This window comes from Durio zibethinus, chromosome 20, assembly GCF_047325235.1.
Source record: "Durio zibethinus cultivar Kanyao isolate XHJ-2024 chromosome 20, ASM4732523v1, whole genome shotgun sequence".
Classification (NCBI taxonomy): domain Eukaryota; kingdom Viridiplantae; phylum Streptophyta; class Magnoliopsida; order Malvales; family Malvaceae; genus Durio; species Durio zibethinus.
Window position 1 is genome coordinate 9630097 of NC_143181.1, and position 18397 is coordinate 9648493.

The window sequence follows — 18397 nt, forward strand, 5'->3', positions numbered from 1 at the left end:
CCTAGAATATGGACCAGCTTCCTACAATTTTTTTATTTATGCTTCTTCACATATATTTTGTCTTGATATAATAGATGCATACCCACTAAAGTTGAATACTTTTCTATCATTGGCACCAAATCAACCTCATTAAAGATAAAGTAATTGTAAGAAGGATCCTAAAATTGTACCATTACCTTAATGAGTGAGTTATCAACATCTACTGACAAGAGATATGCAATATGCCCAAACTTTTGACAAAAAGCTTTTTGCCTTGGAGGAGCCATGCTATTCTATATGTCTGATAAGCTTTTTAAATTATTCTGTTTAAGGAACAGGTGAACTACCTTTGATAGTGTAGAGATATAACCAGATGGTAAACAATCTTCTTCTTCTTGTTGTCTTTTTCTTGACTCTATCTTTACATATATGGGTGAGTCGCATTTGAAAAATATATATGAGGTGCAAACCTGACATTCTGTGGGGTCCATGACACTAATTTTAAAATTATCACAATAGTTTGGTAGCAATTTAAGATAATTCTCTCATCTTAGAAGTATTCATAAAGATTAATGTCCCACTTTAAAGAGGCTCCGTCGTCGGATTTATTAAAGTATCTTATTTTAAAAAATTAGTAAAGTCTCTTAATAGTTTGGTAGGACGTACTTTGAGGCAGATTTTTCAATAGTTTGGTGAGATTTTATTATAAAAAGATTTGTGAAAATTTTTGAGAATTTCATTAGGTCTTCCAATAGTTTTATAGGACTTAATTTGAATCAATCTTCCAATAGTTTAAAGGATAAAAATAAATTTTTGATTTTATATTTTTCTTTATTTTTTTAAATTTGATTTAGAAAATTTCATATTTGAAAAGATTTTTTTTATTTCCTTTTATATTTAATCTTATTGTTATCATTATTTAAAAAAAAAAAGCATAGAATCTTATAAGATATTTAGTAAAATAAACAAGTAATAAAAATCAGTAAAAAAGATTAAAAAATTAAAAATTAAATAAAATGAAATAAATAAAAAATAAAAAGAAAATGGAAAAAGAAAACCTGCGAAATGAGTCAGGTTGGCACGAGGGTTAATTGGGTCACGCACAGATCCTAAAAATGCAAAAATGGTGTCATTTTGAGAAGGTATATAAGTCAGGTAACCAGCGTTTTCCTTTGAAGTTTAGTCTTCTTTCTCTCTCTAGCTTTAGGATTCTGTCTTCTCTCTAAAATAGCCAAGAACGATGCCAAAAAGTTCAACAAAAAATTAAAAAACCCATCGGTTTTCTGGAACACTTGCTAGAAAATTCAACTAAAAACTTAAAAACCCACCAATTTTTAGAAAATCCGTTGAAATCCCATCGAAAAATTCAACATTCATTGAAAAATTTCACCAAAAATTTCAAAAATTCATCCTTAAACCTAGTTTTGCCGAAATGTTTCTAGAATAAAAAAAAAATTCAAAAAAAATTCAACTTTGATCCCAGTGTTCCAAAACTTCAATCCTAATGATCAGAGACAAAAACTAAAAATCTAAACCTCCTAATTACCCAAAATCTCGAACCCAGAAACTCCTAGAACTAAAATCTCAAAAACCCTACTTCCTAAAATTTTTTTCAAAAATTCCTTCTTTTTTAGTTCCTCTTATTCTCGAATAAATTTATAGGCAGTCTTAAGAGGATTTGTAGTAAACAGACAGAATCAATTTAGGCTTAAATCCTAAGATTGATTTTGTCTAAACGTGATATCAGGTCTTTGATTTGATCTTAGTTAGTTTTAGCATTTACACTAATTTGATTTTACATTAAAGACCTTCACCATATTGATGGGATTTTCATTTGAGATCCTGATTCTTTCATTCACATGAACATTGGAATAAAAAAAAAGAAAAAAAATAATAATATAATTGTAATAGTAGTATAATATGGTATAGTAATAATAATAAATATAAAAATATAATAATAATACTAGTAGTGTACAATATAATATATTATGCTATATAATATGATATAATAGTACTAATAATAGCCCTACTAACGTAATATTATACTTGATTAATTCTAGATACAAATGGGTATCTATAGTAATTATGAATTTTTTTATTTTTTATTTTTTAATAAAGAAAAAAAATACAAAAGCAGAATCTAAGCCAAGACTTCTAGCCTCAATGGGTGGAATCAAAACAACATATTAGAGTAAAATAAAATCAAAAGAACGGATAAGAAAATATAAAAAGAATATATTAAACTTTAAAAAAATGGAAAGAATGATGGAAATAAAAGAAGATGTTTTGAATAAAAAAATTAAAATTGAAGTTACATTTACAATTTATTTTTGTGTGTAAACTATAGTAATCGAGTCTTTTTAATTTTAGTTTTTAATTAATACTAAAAAGAAACTGCTCCACAAACCAATAATGTCAAAATGCTTATTCGGTTAATCACAAAGGCAAATTCTTAGTTCAAGAATTTAAAATCAAGTGTAATAAACAACATTAAATAAAGTTAAAGATAGTGTTACATCTTGCATCATTTTTATAGTTAAATAGTAATGGAGATATAACTGAAACAATACATTCGTGAAATAACTTATGGCTCATGAGCGATTCGACTTTGCTTATGCTCCTTTATAAATTTACTAAAGAGTTTTCAAAGAGTTTTCATATTCATAGTTTCACTAAATAGTTCAATAACATTTTAAGCTCGATTATCATACGAATCAATTTTTTTTAACATTGGCCATTTTAATTTGTTTATATTCACAAATAAGTTTAATAAATTCTTAGCAAATATATTTGGTATAAATAGCTCAATAAAAATGAGACATTATTTCTAATAATTGTATAATAATTAATTAATTAAAATTTAAAGTTAAATAAGATCTACAAAAATATTATATGAAGTCTATATATGATGGATCCATACATAATTTTTTATTATGATTAGATAATCATAAAATTATAATAAAAAGAATTATAGGTAAAATGCTCTCTATAAAAACTTAATAAGAGCATGTTTATCTTTTCACATAAATGGAATTATGATGCAATAATATTTGTTATTACAAAAGTAGGCATAACATAAAATTCATTATGTAAAATAAATTAGACTAAAACTCATTTATAAAAATTTAAAAACATTTTGACAAAGTCGAGATTTTACAATAAGCGCAAATTAAGTTGTGGTGCATTACTACAAGAAAACTTCCCCCTGACAGAAATCCTACCTTACAAGGTAACATGAAGATGTGCTAAAACTATAGATCTCATAATAATTTGTGTATTTTTGTCATATAAAATATTAATTAACATCTGCGCACAAAATGCAAAATATATTTTTTTATTTTTATTAATCTTATATATAATTTTTATTACAATTTTAATTATATCACTTTTGTTTTTTTTTTTTTTTTATATATATATTACATTCAGGTCCTATCATCTAATTGTGTTTTGAATTATCACGTTGATATCTGCAAGGGATGTGTCATTTGCCAATAGCAACCTTGCTTGCTCCTTTCATTTTATTGATTTCATATTTTTTTAATGTAATAAATATATACATAACCATCATTTGTTTTGTAAATAAATAAATAAAAGCTCCAAAACTATTTATAATAAAACAAAAATAAATAAATAAATATCTTTTTCCAAAGCTTATCAACAAATCAAAAAAATCCAGTCAAATAAAAACTAGCAATTCATTAATTACAAAATTGAGAGCACAAGAATCATCAACACTTTGACTAGAATGATAATCTAGGATTAAATATATATAAGGTAAGTTATTATTAAAATAAAATTAAGTATACACAATGTCATTTACTTTCCATAAAACCATCCAAAATTACATCTCAGACAATCTTATCATTCACAATGCATAGACTAATATGAGCTATTATTAGATTTCTCTCACCTCATACTGATGAGAAATCCTAAGTGGTGACTCTTTTGAAGCAGGACGCTCTTCGGACCACAGCTCCAAGTTTACTGTCCCTCTTCCCCAGTGGATGAGGCACTTGTAGACATTACTAACATTGAATCGATTGATGAGCTCCAAACCAAGACATTTGTCGATGAGCATCCATTCACCTGGAACAAACAAGCATCCATTCACCAAGACATTTGTCGATGAGCACATGGAGTTTCACAATAATAATAATAATAATAATAATAATAATGTGTAGCAAATGAAAGATCAATCATCCCCAAATCATCACAGTAATTAATTAAATTGGCTTTTAGTAAAGGAGATTATTTTTTTTTCAAACAAAAGAAGCCATAACATGAAAATAGGAAAAAAGGGTTATAGATGTTGAGATTCAAATCTCAAACCTGTTGAATGCCACTACCTCTATAACAATGATTACATAAATTAACTAAGCTTCCGATTCTAGTCAAGGAGATTTTTACAAAGCAAGATGAACACCGGTTAGTCAATGAGATTCATTTTTAAGTTCTCCCAGTATTTTTATTTTTTACCATTAACTGAAGGTCTTTCTGTTTTAAGGAACCTGTACTTTTGAAGATGCAATCATGGAAATTGTTGAATTTTAAAGCATGTAGAATTACCATTAGGTAGAAGATTCCCTTCATAAAGTTGTTCTCCAGATTCCGGCCAAACTTCCTGCTTGGAGCCATCAATGGAGGTAAATGCAATAAAACTTTCTGTTGGGTGCAAGAGAGAGAAAGTTGGATGAACTCTCAAGCAAACCAGCCTACAATACAAAAAAAACCAACGATAAACATTTTTACAGTAAAAAATGAAATCAAACGAGTACAGAATAGGAAGAATGCTTCAACTCATTGTTGAACGGGAAATCAGGTATGTTACAGATTGCAATAAAAATTAAAGATGTAACGGGTACGGAATAGTACAGCACATTGTTGAATTAACTATCTCATTCATCTACTTTACGGTTTATTTAGACAATATATTCAAGTCATTCCACTTATTGCCAATTAGTTTCAGGTTTTCTGTTACATTTTTTGCAGTTTGGCTTAGTTGTTTATTCGAGCTTTCATGTTACAAGAGAATACTAACTATTAACTACTGTCATCCAACATACTTAATAACATTCGTCATTAGCCACTTCAGCTATGCCCAATTGATTTTCAGTTGATTGCATAACAGCAAGTTGAGTAACAACGAGAGCACTTCATACACGCCTCCAAATTATATTACGTACACATCCTATGATCCAATACTTGCAAGTGGCACAAGCAAAAGCCCTCTATTAACCATGTGCTCAAAAGTAATTGCATTTTTAGGCACATCTGAGGAAGTTCGAAAGGGAAATGGGATTCGAACCTTGGGACCTTATCCCTCCGAAGGGGTAAGAAACAATAGGCCAAAACTTTGTTGTTTTCTACTAAATAACAACAGATATTAACTTCAATCTTAATATGAGGTCATAAAATCAAACTACGCCGCTACATGTAAAGCCAAGATTCACATCTAGGACAAATATGCCACCTACACTAATTACAAAAACAACTAAAGAGAGAAGCAACAAACAAACAAATTAAGATACAAACTATTGGGAATAGGTGGAGGCACCCAGCCAAATATAAGGCCACAACACACCATAGACTAACCAATTAGTTCAATACCAGTTAAAAAATCACAGAGATATTATCTTAATGTACTGGTCATTAAGCACTGTACCTCTTCACCTAGACTCTTCATTTGCCAATTTTAGACTTGGGTTCCCTAAAGAATCTATCAATAGTTCACAAGCTCCAAGCTTGAAGCAATCAAAATTAGCATACGGATTGTTTTGCTAGCCACTCACAGAAAAAAAAAAATTATTTTCTTTTTCCCGTTCATTCCATAAAATTGATTGTTTACCACATATTTTAGCATGTATGTAAACACCCCCATTCCATTCAATTAAACAATTCCTCCATATGCTATTTTATTTTCTATATTATCAGGAAGCCTAAAATCAAACTAAAAAAATCAAGACAACAGATTAAAAGAAAATAGGAAAGGAAAAATATGAATGTGAAAATTGAACAAACCTTGAAAATCCACCAGAACCGGCACCAACATTGCGAACTAAAATACAAGACTCAATCTGGAAAACCTTTGGATTATCTTTGGGAATGGTTATCTGGCGCTGAAGAATTAAGCCACCACCAATATCACCTTCTAACAGGAGGGATTCCTCCTCTCCTGCATGCTCAAGATCTCTCCTACAAGGAATGAATATTTTATCAATAAATAGAAGCACAAGACAAGACTGCAATAGTGAAGCCTCGTGACTTCTGCTAATTCCCCTTGTTTTTATCTAATATCGCCTCACCATACACAGCTTGATAAACCTAAAAAACAGTTGAATCAATGATGGTAACTATTAGGGAAAATGCATATGGAGTACTTCACACTAGAGCAGCAATAGTTGATGTGATCCCTACAATATATTTCATCCTCAACCATTATATTCAACTGCGTTCCAGAACTTTGAAACAGTAAATTTCTTAAAATTCCACAGCTACTAAAATTAAAGAAATATATCAAATCTGAACCAAAGAATTTTACCAACACAAAAAAGAAAAATAACCCAGTTTCTATTGCCTAAATATCTTCAGGAAAACATCCCCTCGTTCATTTTTCAGTTACAAACATAGAGGGACAACATCATTTACAATTATTAATAGATAATGGAGAAATGACAGTCAATCAGAAGAAATTAAATCTAAGTTTGGTTTAAGAAAAATTATGTAAATCTATTCTTACATCATTACATGTAAGGAGCAATCACATTGACAAGATGCTTAAGCTAAAGATGCCATAGTCTTCGCTGAGAAAAACTTTTGGTGTAAATGACATATCACAGTTAGAAGGCCTTTCGATTAGTTTTGAGTTTGATGTAATCAGAAGAGTACAGGCTTAAGGCCTATGACCATCACTTTGAATGTTTTAATTATAACAAACAGCAAGTTCACAACATTTGACAGCTTCAGCATCTAATGATATATTGTAAATGAGAGGATGAGAGGACAGCATAATCAATGAATGATTGGAGAACACAGCAACAGGTTACCATGGCTAGCCTTGCAGTTACAAGCAATGCCAAATAATGTATCAGACTGATCTCCACACATCATCATATACTAATAAAAAGTTCTCTTATAAGTATATTTCTTTAACAAATTTCCTTTTGTATGTCCATAATGATCAGTCAATTAAGTATAAGTCCTGAAACTCACTGGATGACATTGTATTCCTCCAAGCATCCAGCAGACCGGTACTCCGTACCACTATACTCTTCATATCCGTTAATCTCAAACCTGCTGTGAAGCCATTGTCTTCCTGCATTCAAGAGAAAGAAGACAATGAGTGTGAGTGACAAAACTTGCAAGTCCACGCAGACTCATATGAAATTAAAAATGTAACAGAACATCATGTATCTAACTTGATATCTTAGGATCTCTGTACTTCCTATCCCATTTTTTTTCTTTTACTAGACCTCTTGTTCACTATCCAAACTTTAAAGAGAGAACATTGAACAAAAAAATCAACTGTCTCCATTATTCCTTCATACTAAAGCAAAATGTAATTGGTCCACATTTAGGCGGGCTATGTTCATTGATAAAAAAAATGATTTAAGTATATTTGAAGTTGATAGCAAGATCAAAGCCAAGTGGAAACACCATCGGGGGTTGGTTGATCTGGTAAGGTTTGAATACTTCGCATGGAAGACTTAGGTTTGAATCCCACTACCAGCAGTCCCTCTTGGTGGGCGATCTGTATATCCAATGTAAGTCCTCTTTGAGGCCTGTGGTCTGTCCTGTCTTTGAAATGGGGAAGCCTCCCTCACCCCTAAACTTTTAAATGCCAATGAAAGGCTAACTGGAAATGGATTTATTTTATATGTTTTCTGTGGTCTAGAGAGACTACCCTTAAGACTGGGATTCATCTCAATTCCTCACCTAATCCCCAATATGCGAGCGAACATGACTAAGACTACTTAAACATATGTTACTTGGTCAAGTACAAATGTGTATGTGTCAAACTAATCTGGTGCTTAGATCTAGGGATACATTGCAATACCTGAAGGAAGGTGAACCATGGAAATAATTCTACCCCCAATCCAGGGTACTATTTTTAGTGACCAATCACCACTTTGCAACACGATTGGAGTCCCTGAAAGCTCTCCTCCCTTGTGTCCAGAAACATCTTCCACATTTGGAATAAGCTTAATGCTTTCTGCATATGAAAACTTACACATCAAAAAATCATAACATCACTAGATATTATTGCAAAAATGTACAAGGAAATCAGTTGATAACATCGGCAACAAAATTAAATATTTTGTCAATGGCATGTTGTCAAGCATATAAAAGTTTTTCATATATTTATCGTAAAGGTTTTAGAAATGGAATTCAGGATGGCAGGACCATGCACCATCCACTCCCCTAAATAATAAATGAAATGAAACTCTCGACAAAATAACCAACAAGGAGCCTCAAACTAAAGATTTGTGAAATGTGTGCTAGAATTGGCAATGGGTGATGCAACTTCATATTAACATCAAGTTAGCAAGTGTATAAAAGTTTTTCATATATTTATCATAAAGGTTTTAGAAACGGAATTCAGGATGGCGGGACCATGCACCATCACCTCCCCTAAATAATAAATGAAATGAAACTCTGACACAATAACCAACCAGGAGCCTCATACTAAAGATTTGTGAAATGTGCGCTAGAATTGGCAATGAGTGATGCAACTTCATATTAACACCAAGTTAGCAAGGGCAGGTTTAACATAAACAGAATCAAAACACATTCATATCAATGCAAAAAGATCGCACTTATATTTATCAGACTTAAATTGATCCATTTATTAACCATGTGTAGGAGTTTAATTCATTTTATCATCAAAAGATGATTTTAGCCATTAAGGAATCAGACTTGGTTAATTAAGTTCCATAAATATTAATACAAGGGTGGTTTAGCGTCAATCAAATGAGTTAAACATGTTACATCTGCATTTATCTAACATGACAAAATCAACTCATTGAACGGATTACACAAAGCATAATGCATTATGTATTCCATTAACATGACAAAATCAAATGAATAATATTAAATAAAGGTCTTAAATAAAGGATTGTCTTCAGGTTCAGAAAAAAAAAAAAAGACACAAAGACCTCAGGCCAAACTTGAAAGCAGCTAATGTTAAAACAACAAACAGCCATTGGAAATAACTGGAGTTAAAGAAAATTGGAATGGTTTCATATATATATGTGTGTGTGTGTGTGTGTGTGTGTGTGTCCAGAAATGACTGAGCACAGAGGCCTTGGAGAGACATATTTACCTAAATGCAATCTACGGTGCTCTTTGCTAGAGGATACCAGCTTAGAGACCTCAATTTCAGAAGGCATTTCTATTTGCAGAACCTCCCGATCTATGCCCCACATGTGAAGCTGTTTGAGAAAAGCCAGATTAAACTATTTTGCAGCATGCTCCCAATGTATTGCAATTGTCAATCTCTTTGGAAAAGAAGACATACCATTGCACCATCACCAATCAACAGTTGAACATGTAGACGACGATTTGGCCTCTTCCACCGTCCTTCAGTCTCAGATATTCTGACAGTGACAACCGAAGATTCAAGTTCCGCAATGTAGTGAGTTAAAAGATATTCACCTTTAGTAAATCCATATCCATCACCATCATCTTCAAAGAGAATGCCATTCGCTTTCCCTGTAATAGAAAAGAATTAACTTTAAAAGTTGTATGTCATAAGAACTCAAAAGAATTGAAAAACTGCTGAGACTTTCATGCAGCAAAAAAGCCCTATCACTTAGAAAATTATTCAGCATGATTCTTTACGGAGGAACACTCACAAAAAGTTTCTTAGAACCTATGCTACTTGCACCATGGAGTTATTGTTGAAGTGGATACGTGTCCAACACATACGTACAATTTTTTCTAGGTTTTTCCTTATATTTGGAGGGTTAGACTTCCATAATCTCGTCCATAGGATATTTGTCCACCATAAGTAATTCTCAAAAAATAAACACTGCAGCCAACATAGTTTGGGATTCCCCAATCCTTGCCTAATATAATTTACACTTAAGCATAAGATAATGTTGCTTGACACTTCGTATTGGAAAATCTGTCTGTCTTATTAGGAGATTTGTCCACTTTTATGGCCACACAAGTTTCTAAGTTTGAGAGCCTCATTAATGAAACAAGAAGGATGAAGGCCCATTCTGTCATATTTCTTCTGCAATTACCCAAAACAATTTTAGGCAAAATCCATATGGCACAACACACACACATGGCACTTCTAGAATTCGCATATTTGCCAAGGGCGAAGGTTTTTTGAAATCTGAAGAGCATCTAAGGTGAAAATTTTTCTTAGAGGGAAAGACATTCCTTGAGATACGCTTATAAAATTGTATCAAAACCAAGGATGATACTTTTGAAGCCCAATCTAGCACCAACATAACAATGCAACAACAAGATAAGAGGATCCAAAAAAAAAATAGAGTTTCAACATATAAATAGAGATGGGGGTAGTAAATTAGTTTCAACCAGAAAATACTAGCATGAATACATCAAATTACTTAAAAGTACCATGCTCGTCTAACGCAACAATAAGCGTTAAATCATCCGAAGGATTAGATTCACCAACATGCTGAAGCGGAGGACCCAAAGGTATAATATATCCACCTTGCAAATATAAAGCTGGTAAATCCTGAAATATCAGAGAAAGAACAAGTAAAAACAAACATCACCAATTGGCACAACCAGATGCTCATAAAGTAGGAGAGCTAGATGTCCTGCAAAGTATACCGGATGTGAATCATCAAAGTCAAAGCTCAACCAAATTCCTTTAGGCAACACGAGCTGTAATTTATCAGACCCCAGATCTGGCATTGTGCTAATCATAAATATAATTTGTCAGAGAATACGTAAAGCAAGGTAAACTGTAAAATATAAAATATCCTAAAACTGAACCACTTATGGTTGCTAAGATTTAGCAGATTTTTATGTGCATAATTAATAAGTTAAACTATTTGGCCGAAAAAAATAAGTTTATGCTACAAGAATCAGTTTCATTTTCTTATTTCAGCCTTTAAGAGAACATCTTGCAATAACATTCAAGATGAAACAAATATCAGATAATAAGGGATCCAATTTATGTTTGCAAGCTTTGTTAATGTTGTCAATCATGTCAATTTTGAGTTAAAGATATTTTATATTTCTTATAAAAGGGATGAACAATGATAATAAATTTATTTCTTAAACAGGTATGAAGTATAATTCTTGAGTTAGTGCAGTTCATGACATGTTGAATTTCTTTAAGGCCATCTTCAAATCATGTTATCATGTTGTCCCTGAAATTGATAATAAAGGAATTCTTCTAGCTGTGATGGTTGCAAACAATAGGGCTACATTTGCCTCATGAGAAATAAGTTCCTAGTAGAAAATAAGGGTTTTCACAATAGTTGGATGACAAATAAAGCAGTTCCGCTTCTATTGCAACTAGGGCAGCCGTTTCCCATTAGTTACTCATCATTACGGTTCCAAACATGTAGGTATTAGCACAATGCTCAATACCAAACACTGGAAAAGTCTTGCAAACACAACTTAATTTTAATATGTTGCCATGACCACCCCTAATTCCAAAATGCACAAAGAGCAAATAAACAAAAAATAAATGAAGCAAAGCAAATTATGTGAAAATTCAACTATCATGTAGCATTCATCTTTGAAGGGAGAGATATTAAACCTTGCATAGACCAAAAGCGGGCCCAAAAGAAAGCAATTCTCAAGTGTCCTTAAAATGGGATCTTTTGGATCTGCAAACAGTCATTAGCAGTCCCAATGAAACGAGCAATACATCTAGTAAGTTCATCAAAAAGATTTAGTATAATCGTAGCAAGATACATCTAATTGAGTTGCCAAAGTAGGGAGACCCACCAGCAAAAAATGCAGGAGCTGCCACAGCAGTACCTCTAGTATGAGCCATATAAAAAAGAGTGTATATGTGTGGTATGAGGCGATAGCGCCTTTTTAATGCAAGGCGACACACTTCTTCACACTACTTAACAGAATTGAAGTTAGTTCCAGAATAGATTGTAAACGAAATAGAATAATCAGTCGAAAACTAGAAAAATAAGAATAATTTAACAAGGAAAAGAAGGTAGAACTAAATTGTACAAAAGTAATATTAACATATCTTTCAAGTAGTTTAGGGTATTTATATAGTGATTTTTGCTTATTTTCCATGTATTAAAAAACTATTTGAACTCCAAACAGAAAAACAAATTTAACTTAAAATAAAACCCATTAAAATAGGAAAAACCAAAGTGAGATCCTTGAATCAAAATCTTAAAATCTCTGGCAAACCAGTAAATTGCGAAATACCTTTGATACATAAAACTCAAGGAAACAGAAATATCAAAAGCGCTAATAAGGCCTACTCAAGCTCCCAAATCACCTTCTCATCATTGGACATCCAAATTAACGCTTGGTCATTAGCACACCTCGTAAATGCATTCGGAGGCTGTTGCCAACACACTCCATCGAACAGTTCATGAGTGCTTTTTAAGTCTAAAAACCTACTTTATTTCCAATTATGCATCTTTTGATAATGAACTGAATGTAACCAACAATTGTTTCTCCATCTCATATTTTTCTCTTGTCCCACCCCCCCTTCCTCTCTCTTCATATGCTTTCTGTTTCCCATATCTCTTCCCTGGTCTCCTTCATCTTTTTCTCCCTATTACTTTTTTCTCTCTTCCTCTCTCACATTCAAAGCTAACATATTTTAAAGTTAGCAATTGGAAAATTAAAGGGTTACTTGCAGGGGAAGGGCTAAGAAGATTTGTTAATTTCTAGGTATTTTACAGTGAATGAAAACGAGCTGTTCAAATCAGGTACCACGCCTGCCAATGAACTCTCAAACACAGTGAAAATCCACCATAGACTCCCAATCTTTTTAAAATATGTTAGGGCACAGCCTCACTAATGATAAAATGATAATTTTCAATACTTTATATATTACACACATATTTCAACTGCTATTCACATATTTGGAGGTCCCAATCACAAATAATTTTATTTTATATTGACAAACTATGACAAAACTGTACTGTCCCCAAATGGTTAGAACTTTCTGTTTTATTTCCTCCTTTATAACAAAAAAAAAAAAAAAGGGATAACAAACCTCTTCACCAAATGACCATGGCTCATGGTTAATGGTGCCAGTCTCTGAGTGCCCACGACAGAATGGAAACATAGCACCAAAACCCATCCACCGGCCAAAAAGTTTCGGTGTTGCATTTCCAGCAAATCCACCAATATCAGGTCCTGCTACTGGCTGACCACTGAGGCCCTATAAACAAAGTAACATTTAAAACAAACCAGTGCATTATTGAGCACATGAATCTGAACATGCTTTTATTTTCCAATTAAAACATAAAAGTGAAGAACTTAATCAAGAAGATGAGCAATCAACTAAAGAAAACTTTGGCACAGGTGTCCTTGCATTCTGCTCCTTGATGGTGTTTAATGAAATGGTCAAAAGGAATTTTGTACAAAATTTTCTAATCCAGTAGTAAGTAAGAAATTGAAGTTCAATGTCTCAAAGAAATTATCCACTATATGAGAAAACGGTAACCACATGTAAGAATTATCTACTACCATAGTAAAAATTATATCCAATCTTCTATCATTCTCATAGAGTGATGCCATGCTAAAATACAATTTACAGAAGTACCACTTCAATACTGCCTCTATTAATGTACACTACAGTTTCTCGGCTATAAAGCCAAAACAACTTACCTTTTACACTGTCATTAACAAAGCACATAATTCACTTCTCACACACATACAACAACACTGACAGCCCTTAAATTTTCCACATAAGCGAAAAAGAAAGGTGCAGAGTAGAAAACTGAGAGAAAGGCATACGTACAAGTTACAAAACACAGAAAGGAATAAAACAATTTAATAAAGCAACTATGCATCAGAAAAATAGCAAAATTTCAAAACTGACCTATCAATTTCAGTACCGTAGACAGAAATAAAGCAGTGCTTACAGCCTTAAAGTTCACCATGTAAGACGAAAAGAGAATGGAAAGGTAAGAGAAACACATAGTTAAAGAACAGACAGTAGGCAAAACAGTTTCATTAGTCCAGCCATGCATAAAACAAACAACATGATCTCCAAATTTGACTCACCAACTGAAGTATCATGGGGATGGACATGTGAAGGTGCCCCCAATTTGAAACATTATCTCCTGTCCATGTTGCAGCATACCTTTGACTCCCAATAAATCCAGCTCTAGTAAGAACAAAAGGGCGCTTGTTTTTATCAGCTAATTCCATCCCTTCATAAGTTGACCTTGCCATTAGCATGCCATACACCTAACATAGTAACCAATATCAAGAAAAAAGGTTTAAAAACATCACATGCAATCAATGGTTCATTTGAGAATTACTTGCAACTGCAAATATATTAATCAGTATGAGAACAAGGTTCAGAAACAGTACATTGTGATAGTGTGCATGACTCTGACAACCACCAAGTTCATTATCACCCCTGTGAACATTGCTCTTAGGCATTGTTTTTGTTACAGCCTGTTAAGAGCAAAGTGAGAACAATTTCTAATTTTTTTTTAAAAAAAAAAAAGGCAAGCATATAGCAATGATTTTCAGAATCACCTTAAGAATAGCTGGCTCATTCATGTCATTCCATATACCATCAACACCATTAGAAATGAAATCTTTGACTAAATTTGCCCACCAAGCACGAACTTTCGACTGAGTAAAATCGGGGAAAACACAAGGTCCGGGCCACACATTCCCTAAAAAGGAAGAAAAAACCTTTTCAACGCAAATAAGAATTGGAATTAAGCTTAAATATGACTTTGCAAAGGAAAATACCAACAAAACATGTCCCATCCGCTTTCTGTATCCAAGCATCATGTTTAGACCCACTATCACAAACAAAGTAACCCTCTTCATATTTAATCCCAGGGTCAAGCATCCAAATTGCCTTGAAACCAATATGGTGGAGATCTTTCACCAAAGACTTTGGATCTGGGAAACGCTCCTGAAGGAAATTATTATCATTAAATTTTTATACAACAATTATATTTAAGTTTCAATGCATGATAGCTAATTTAGCTCTATGTGTCAATAACAAAAGGAATTGCTGCTAATACTTGAAATATCTCAGAACATAGAGGATAATTTATGTTTCACAGCTGGCACTATAGAGAACGCGAACTTGTTGAACAAGATTCCTATTCCAAAACATTAGTTGCCACCACAAAGGGAAGAATTGTAACTTTTGCAGTTCCAAGCTACCAGGGATATTTGCTGAACCTGTTCAACTTTATATTATTATAGAAGTTTTAAGAGAATTATCCAATTGTTTAATAAGTTCCTTTCATAAGGAATGTTAATCCTAAAAGTTTAAGCGGTACAATCTCTATAAATACATAAAATATACTCAAATTTAAAGCCATGGATAATATATTAAAAGAGGCATGAAACCTAATTTTCCTCCTTTCCTCTCCTGTGCAATCAAAATCAAATCTATCTATTTACATCAATTAAAACTAATCCTCTTGTTAGCCAAAATCTAGAACCAATCCCTGCATCAAGCCTATCTTTTGTGATCAAATGACAAGTAAACCAGTCCTTGTTCACATCTAAACATAAATCCTTCTTGGTCACAAACCCAAAACCCAACCCATTTCCACATAGGCTTTTCTGCATCTTCCATATGTTCGGAGTACCACAATAAAAGTCCATAGAGATCATCTAGAAAAGTACATGCCTTGTCAAAAGTGAAACAACGAAAGCCATCCATGTAATCGATATCCATCCATATCACATCACAAGGTATACCCTTCTCCCGAAACTTTCTCGCAATCTGTAAATATTGGTTACAGATTAGGTATTATCATTTTCAAGAACGAAACAAACCTTATAGATATGAAGTGGATATAAAAAAAAATGGAGAAGAGCATTTCAGCAGCTTAGACAACTAAGCACTAACCTCAAGAACTCTCTCCTCAGAGTCATAGCTCCAACGGCATTGGTGATAGCCCAATGACCACTTTGGAGGCATAAAAACAGTTCCTGAGCAGAAAAGTTTAAATTAATAAGACTGAACAACTACCAAAAAGATAATATTAAAATAATAAATTGATAAAAAAAAAAAAAAGGATGTTATGCCTATCAACCTCACCATCAAACTAGTAGTTCCTAACTCACAATAGCACCTTATCTATAAACCCTAATTGCAGTTAATCTTATTGAACATTCAAGTAAAACATAAAACATTTCAAAATCGTGCCATTTGCTTGAACAGAATTTGTATGGATTTATCATTCCCACCTGCCTACTCAAATTGAAAATATGTGTTTCTATGCTTTAGTTTTCTCTAGTTAATTTACCTAAATACTTCCAGTGGCAGATTTTTAAATCAGATACAAGCTTTGAAATCAAAGCCAAAGGCCCATGATGGTGCTTGTCATCCAGTTTCCCCAATTATGTCTTACCGAACACAAAGCAAAAGTGAGACAATAGCACAGTACAAATGACAGGTAGGGTAGGTTGTAACAAAAACAATAAAAGGTTGTGGTTGTAAAAATAAATTCCAAAAAGATGTACATTCAAGGTGCAATAACTAAGTAGGATTGGAAATTACCAATTGCATGGGATAAAGATACCAAAACTGCACTGGGTGAAGGAAATGGACCAAATGTAATGACAGGAAATGACGGTGGAGCAATAAACTGAATTTTGCATTCGATCCTTAGATCAATCTGCTAGAGAACAGGTGTGTTTGACTGTTAAAGGAAAATATATAAATCTAGTATAGTTTTTATCAGGTTTTCATCCATGTATTACTCGATAACATAAAGTCAATCGACCTCACAGCGCTTTGTTGTGTCAGCTAGAATCCCCAATGCCTCTCCATTTGGAAGAACAGCCAGAACCCAAGGATGTGATTGGTACAAGGATGTAGTTTCAAGACCATAACCATATGCATCTGTGTTCCATGCAAAAACCTACAAGAAGTTTTACTCATCACTAGCAATGAAAGGGGAAGAAAATATGTTTCATGGTGGTCATGTTCTACAAATAACTCACTCTTTTTCCTGTTCGCTCCAGCTGCCCACTAACTTCTCCTGTTCCATAAAATGAGGTACCAACCGGAAGCTTAACAAGAAGCAAAGTCCATCAGGTCAGTTAACGAACAAAGAATTGAACAAGGGACACCATCAAAGTGAAAACATAATATGGTGGATAACAAAGGTTTATCGATTTGCAGAGGCTAAATATACTAAAAGGCAATGCAATAACAGACCTCAAGTTTGACAATCTGCTGTCCCAAAAGACACTCAAAAGAAGGGATATACAAAGGAACCTTGTTACTCATGATTGGTACATCCCTGTTGTTTCTATTTATAAATGAAAGGCTTGGATACACTGCATCTCTATCATTTGCAGAGCAGTCAAACCGGAAAATTCCATCCTCCAAGATGGGCTCAAAAATCATTTTCCCTGCAGTGGAGTTTGATCTTGCTGCCTTTACTTCAGAATCAGCCATTTTAGACATTAGCCTTCTCCCTGTAAGTTTCTTGCTATAACTCTTCTTTCTGCATACCAAACTCCGCATTAGAAGTAGAAAGAACATTACATATCACTTTATAAAGACGCCAAGAAAGGTTTAATGCAAGAAGCGTGACATAATTTAACACGAAGACACAGACATTCACATCAACGCACACATATAATTGCAGAATATCCCTGTATCCAAATCTCGGCACTCAATGATACCTGAAAACAACCTGAGATGCAACAACAATCCAAAAAAAAAAAAAAAATCAAAACAAACCAAAAACTGCAGTTATAATGGTTTTGTGGGCTGCAGTTACTGAAAGATAATTGACCTTTAATCTAGAGGCTGAACTCAATGCGTTAAAAGAACGCTGCAGAAAACAGGAAATACAGAGTGAGTGAGACCGGAGAGAAAGGAGTTAAATCTAGGCACAGCTTTTGCTGTTTACACTCTTTTTTTAATTTTTTTAAATGAAATTATTAAATTATTTTTCTTCCAAATTTTTAAATATTTATATTCGATAAATTTGATAATTTAAAAATTTTTTAAATTTTATTCTCGAAAAAAATTATAAATAAAAATTTTATTAAAAATTTTTATTAATTGGTGTAACGAATGAGTTATTATTAAAAATTATAAATTTTAAAATTAAAAAAATTAATTTTATTATTTTGACTTTAGTATGATGTATTTTGAATATAAATCAAAGGTAAATTGAAAATTTTAATAAAAATTATATATAAATTTAATAAAAAATAAAAATTTTATTTTATATTTAATATGTGTATATAAATTATAATACAAAATTTATATTTA

General features: G+C 32.6%; 1 protein-coding gene across 8 annotated transcripts; it reads right to left on the bottom strand.

Moving 5' to 3' along the window:
- Positions 1 to 3733: 3733 nt before the first annotated feature.
- Positions 3734 to 18037, bottom strand: LOC111315761 (uncharacterized). 8 transcript variants are annotated; one of them, XM_022917742.2, is made up of 24 exons: positions 17913 to 18034; positions 17749 to 17810; positions 17327 to 17618; positions 17110 to 17178; positions 16890 to 17027; positions 16664 to 16781; positions 16010 to 16092; positions 15788 to 15883; positions 14887 to 15055; positions 14665 to 14807; positions 14494 to 14580; positions 14182 to 14367; positions 13166 to 13333; positions 11917 to 12037; positions 11726 to 11795; positions 10786 to 10873; positions 10567 to 10687; positions 9494 to 9687; positions 9299 to 9407; positions 8033 to 8188; positions 7189 to 7291; positions 5998 to 6171; positions 4546 to 4691; positions 3734 to 4065 (listed from the first exon to the last, which is right to left on the bottom strand). In XM_022917742.2, exons 3-24 carry the CDS (start codon positions 17576 to 17578, stop codon positions 3875 to 3877), a joined length of 2982 nt encoding a protein of 993 aa, XP_022773477.2. In that variant the 5' UTR covers positions 17579 to 17618; positions 17749 to 17810; positions 17913 to 18034; the 3' UTR covers positions 3734 to 3874. The 8 variants fall into 8 exon arrangements, with proteins under 8 accessions (XP_022773477.2, XP_022773476.2, XP_022773481.2 ...); XM_022917741.2 differs by having other exon boundaries at positions 17733 to 17810; XM_022917746.2 differs by lacking the exon at positions 17749 to 17810 and having other exon boundaries at positions 17913 to 18037.
- Positions 18038 to 18397: the final 360 nt, after the last annotated feature.

Excerpts from the sequence above, each read along its gene's own strand:
- LOC111315761 (XM_089749626.1), bottom strand. The coding sequence starts at position 17,656 with ATGTTCTTTCTACTTCTAATGCGGAGTTTGGTATGCAGAAAGAAGAGT. Across the intron at positions 6,172-7,188 it reads GAGGAATACAATGTCATCCA|GAGAGATCTTGAGCATGCAG; the intron begins GTGAGTTTCAGG and ends CATTCCTTGTAG. Across the intron at positions 4,066-4,545 it reads AGGGAATCTTCTACCTAATG|GTGAATGGATGCTCATCGAC; the intron begins GTAATTCTACAT and ends TGTTTGTTCCAG.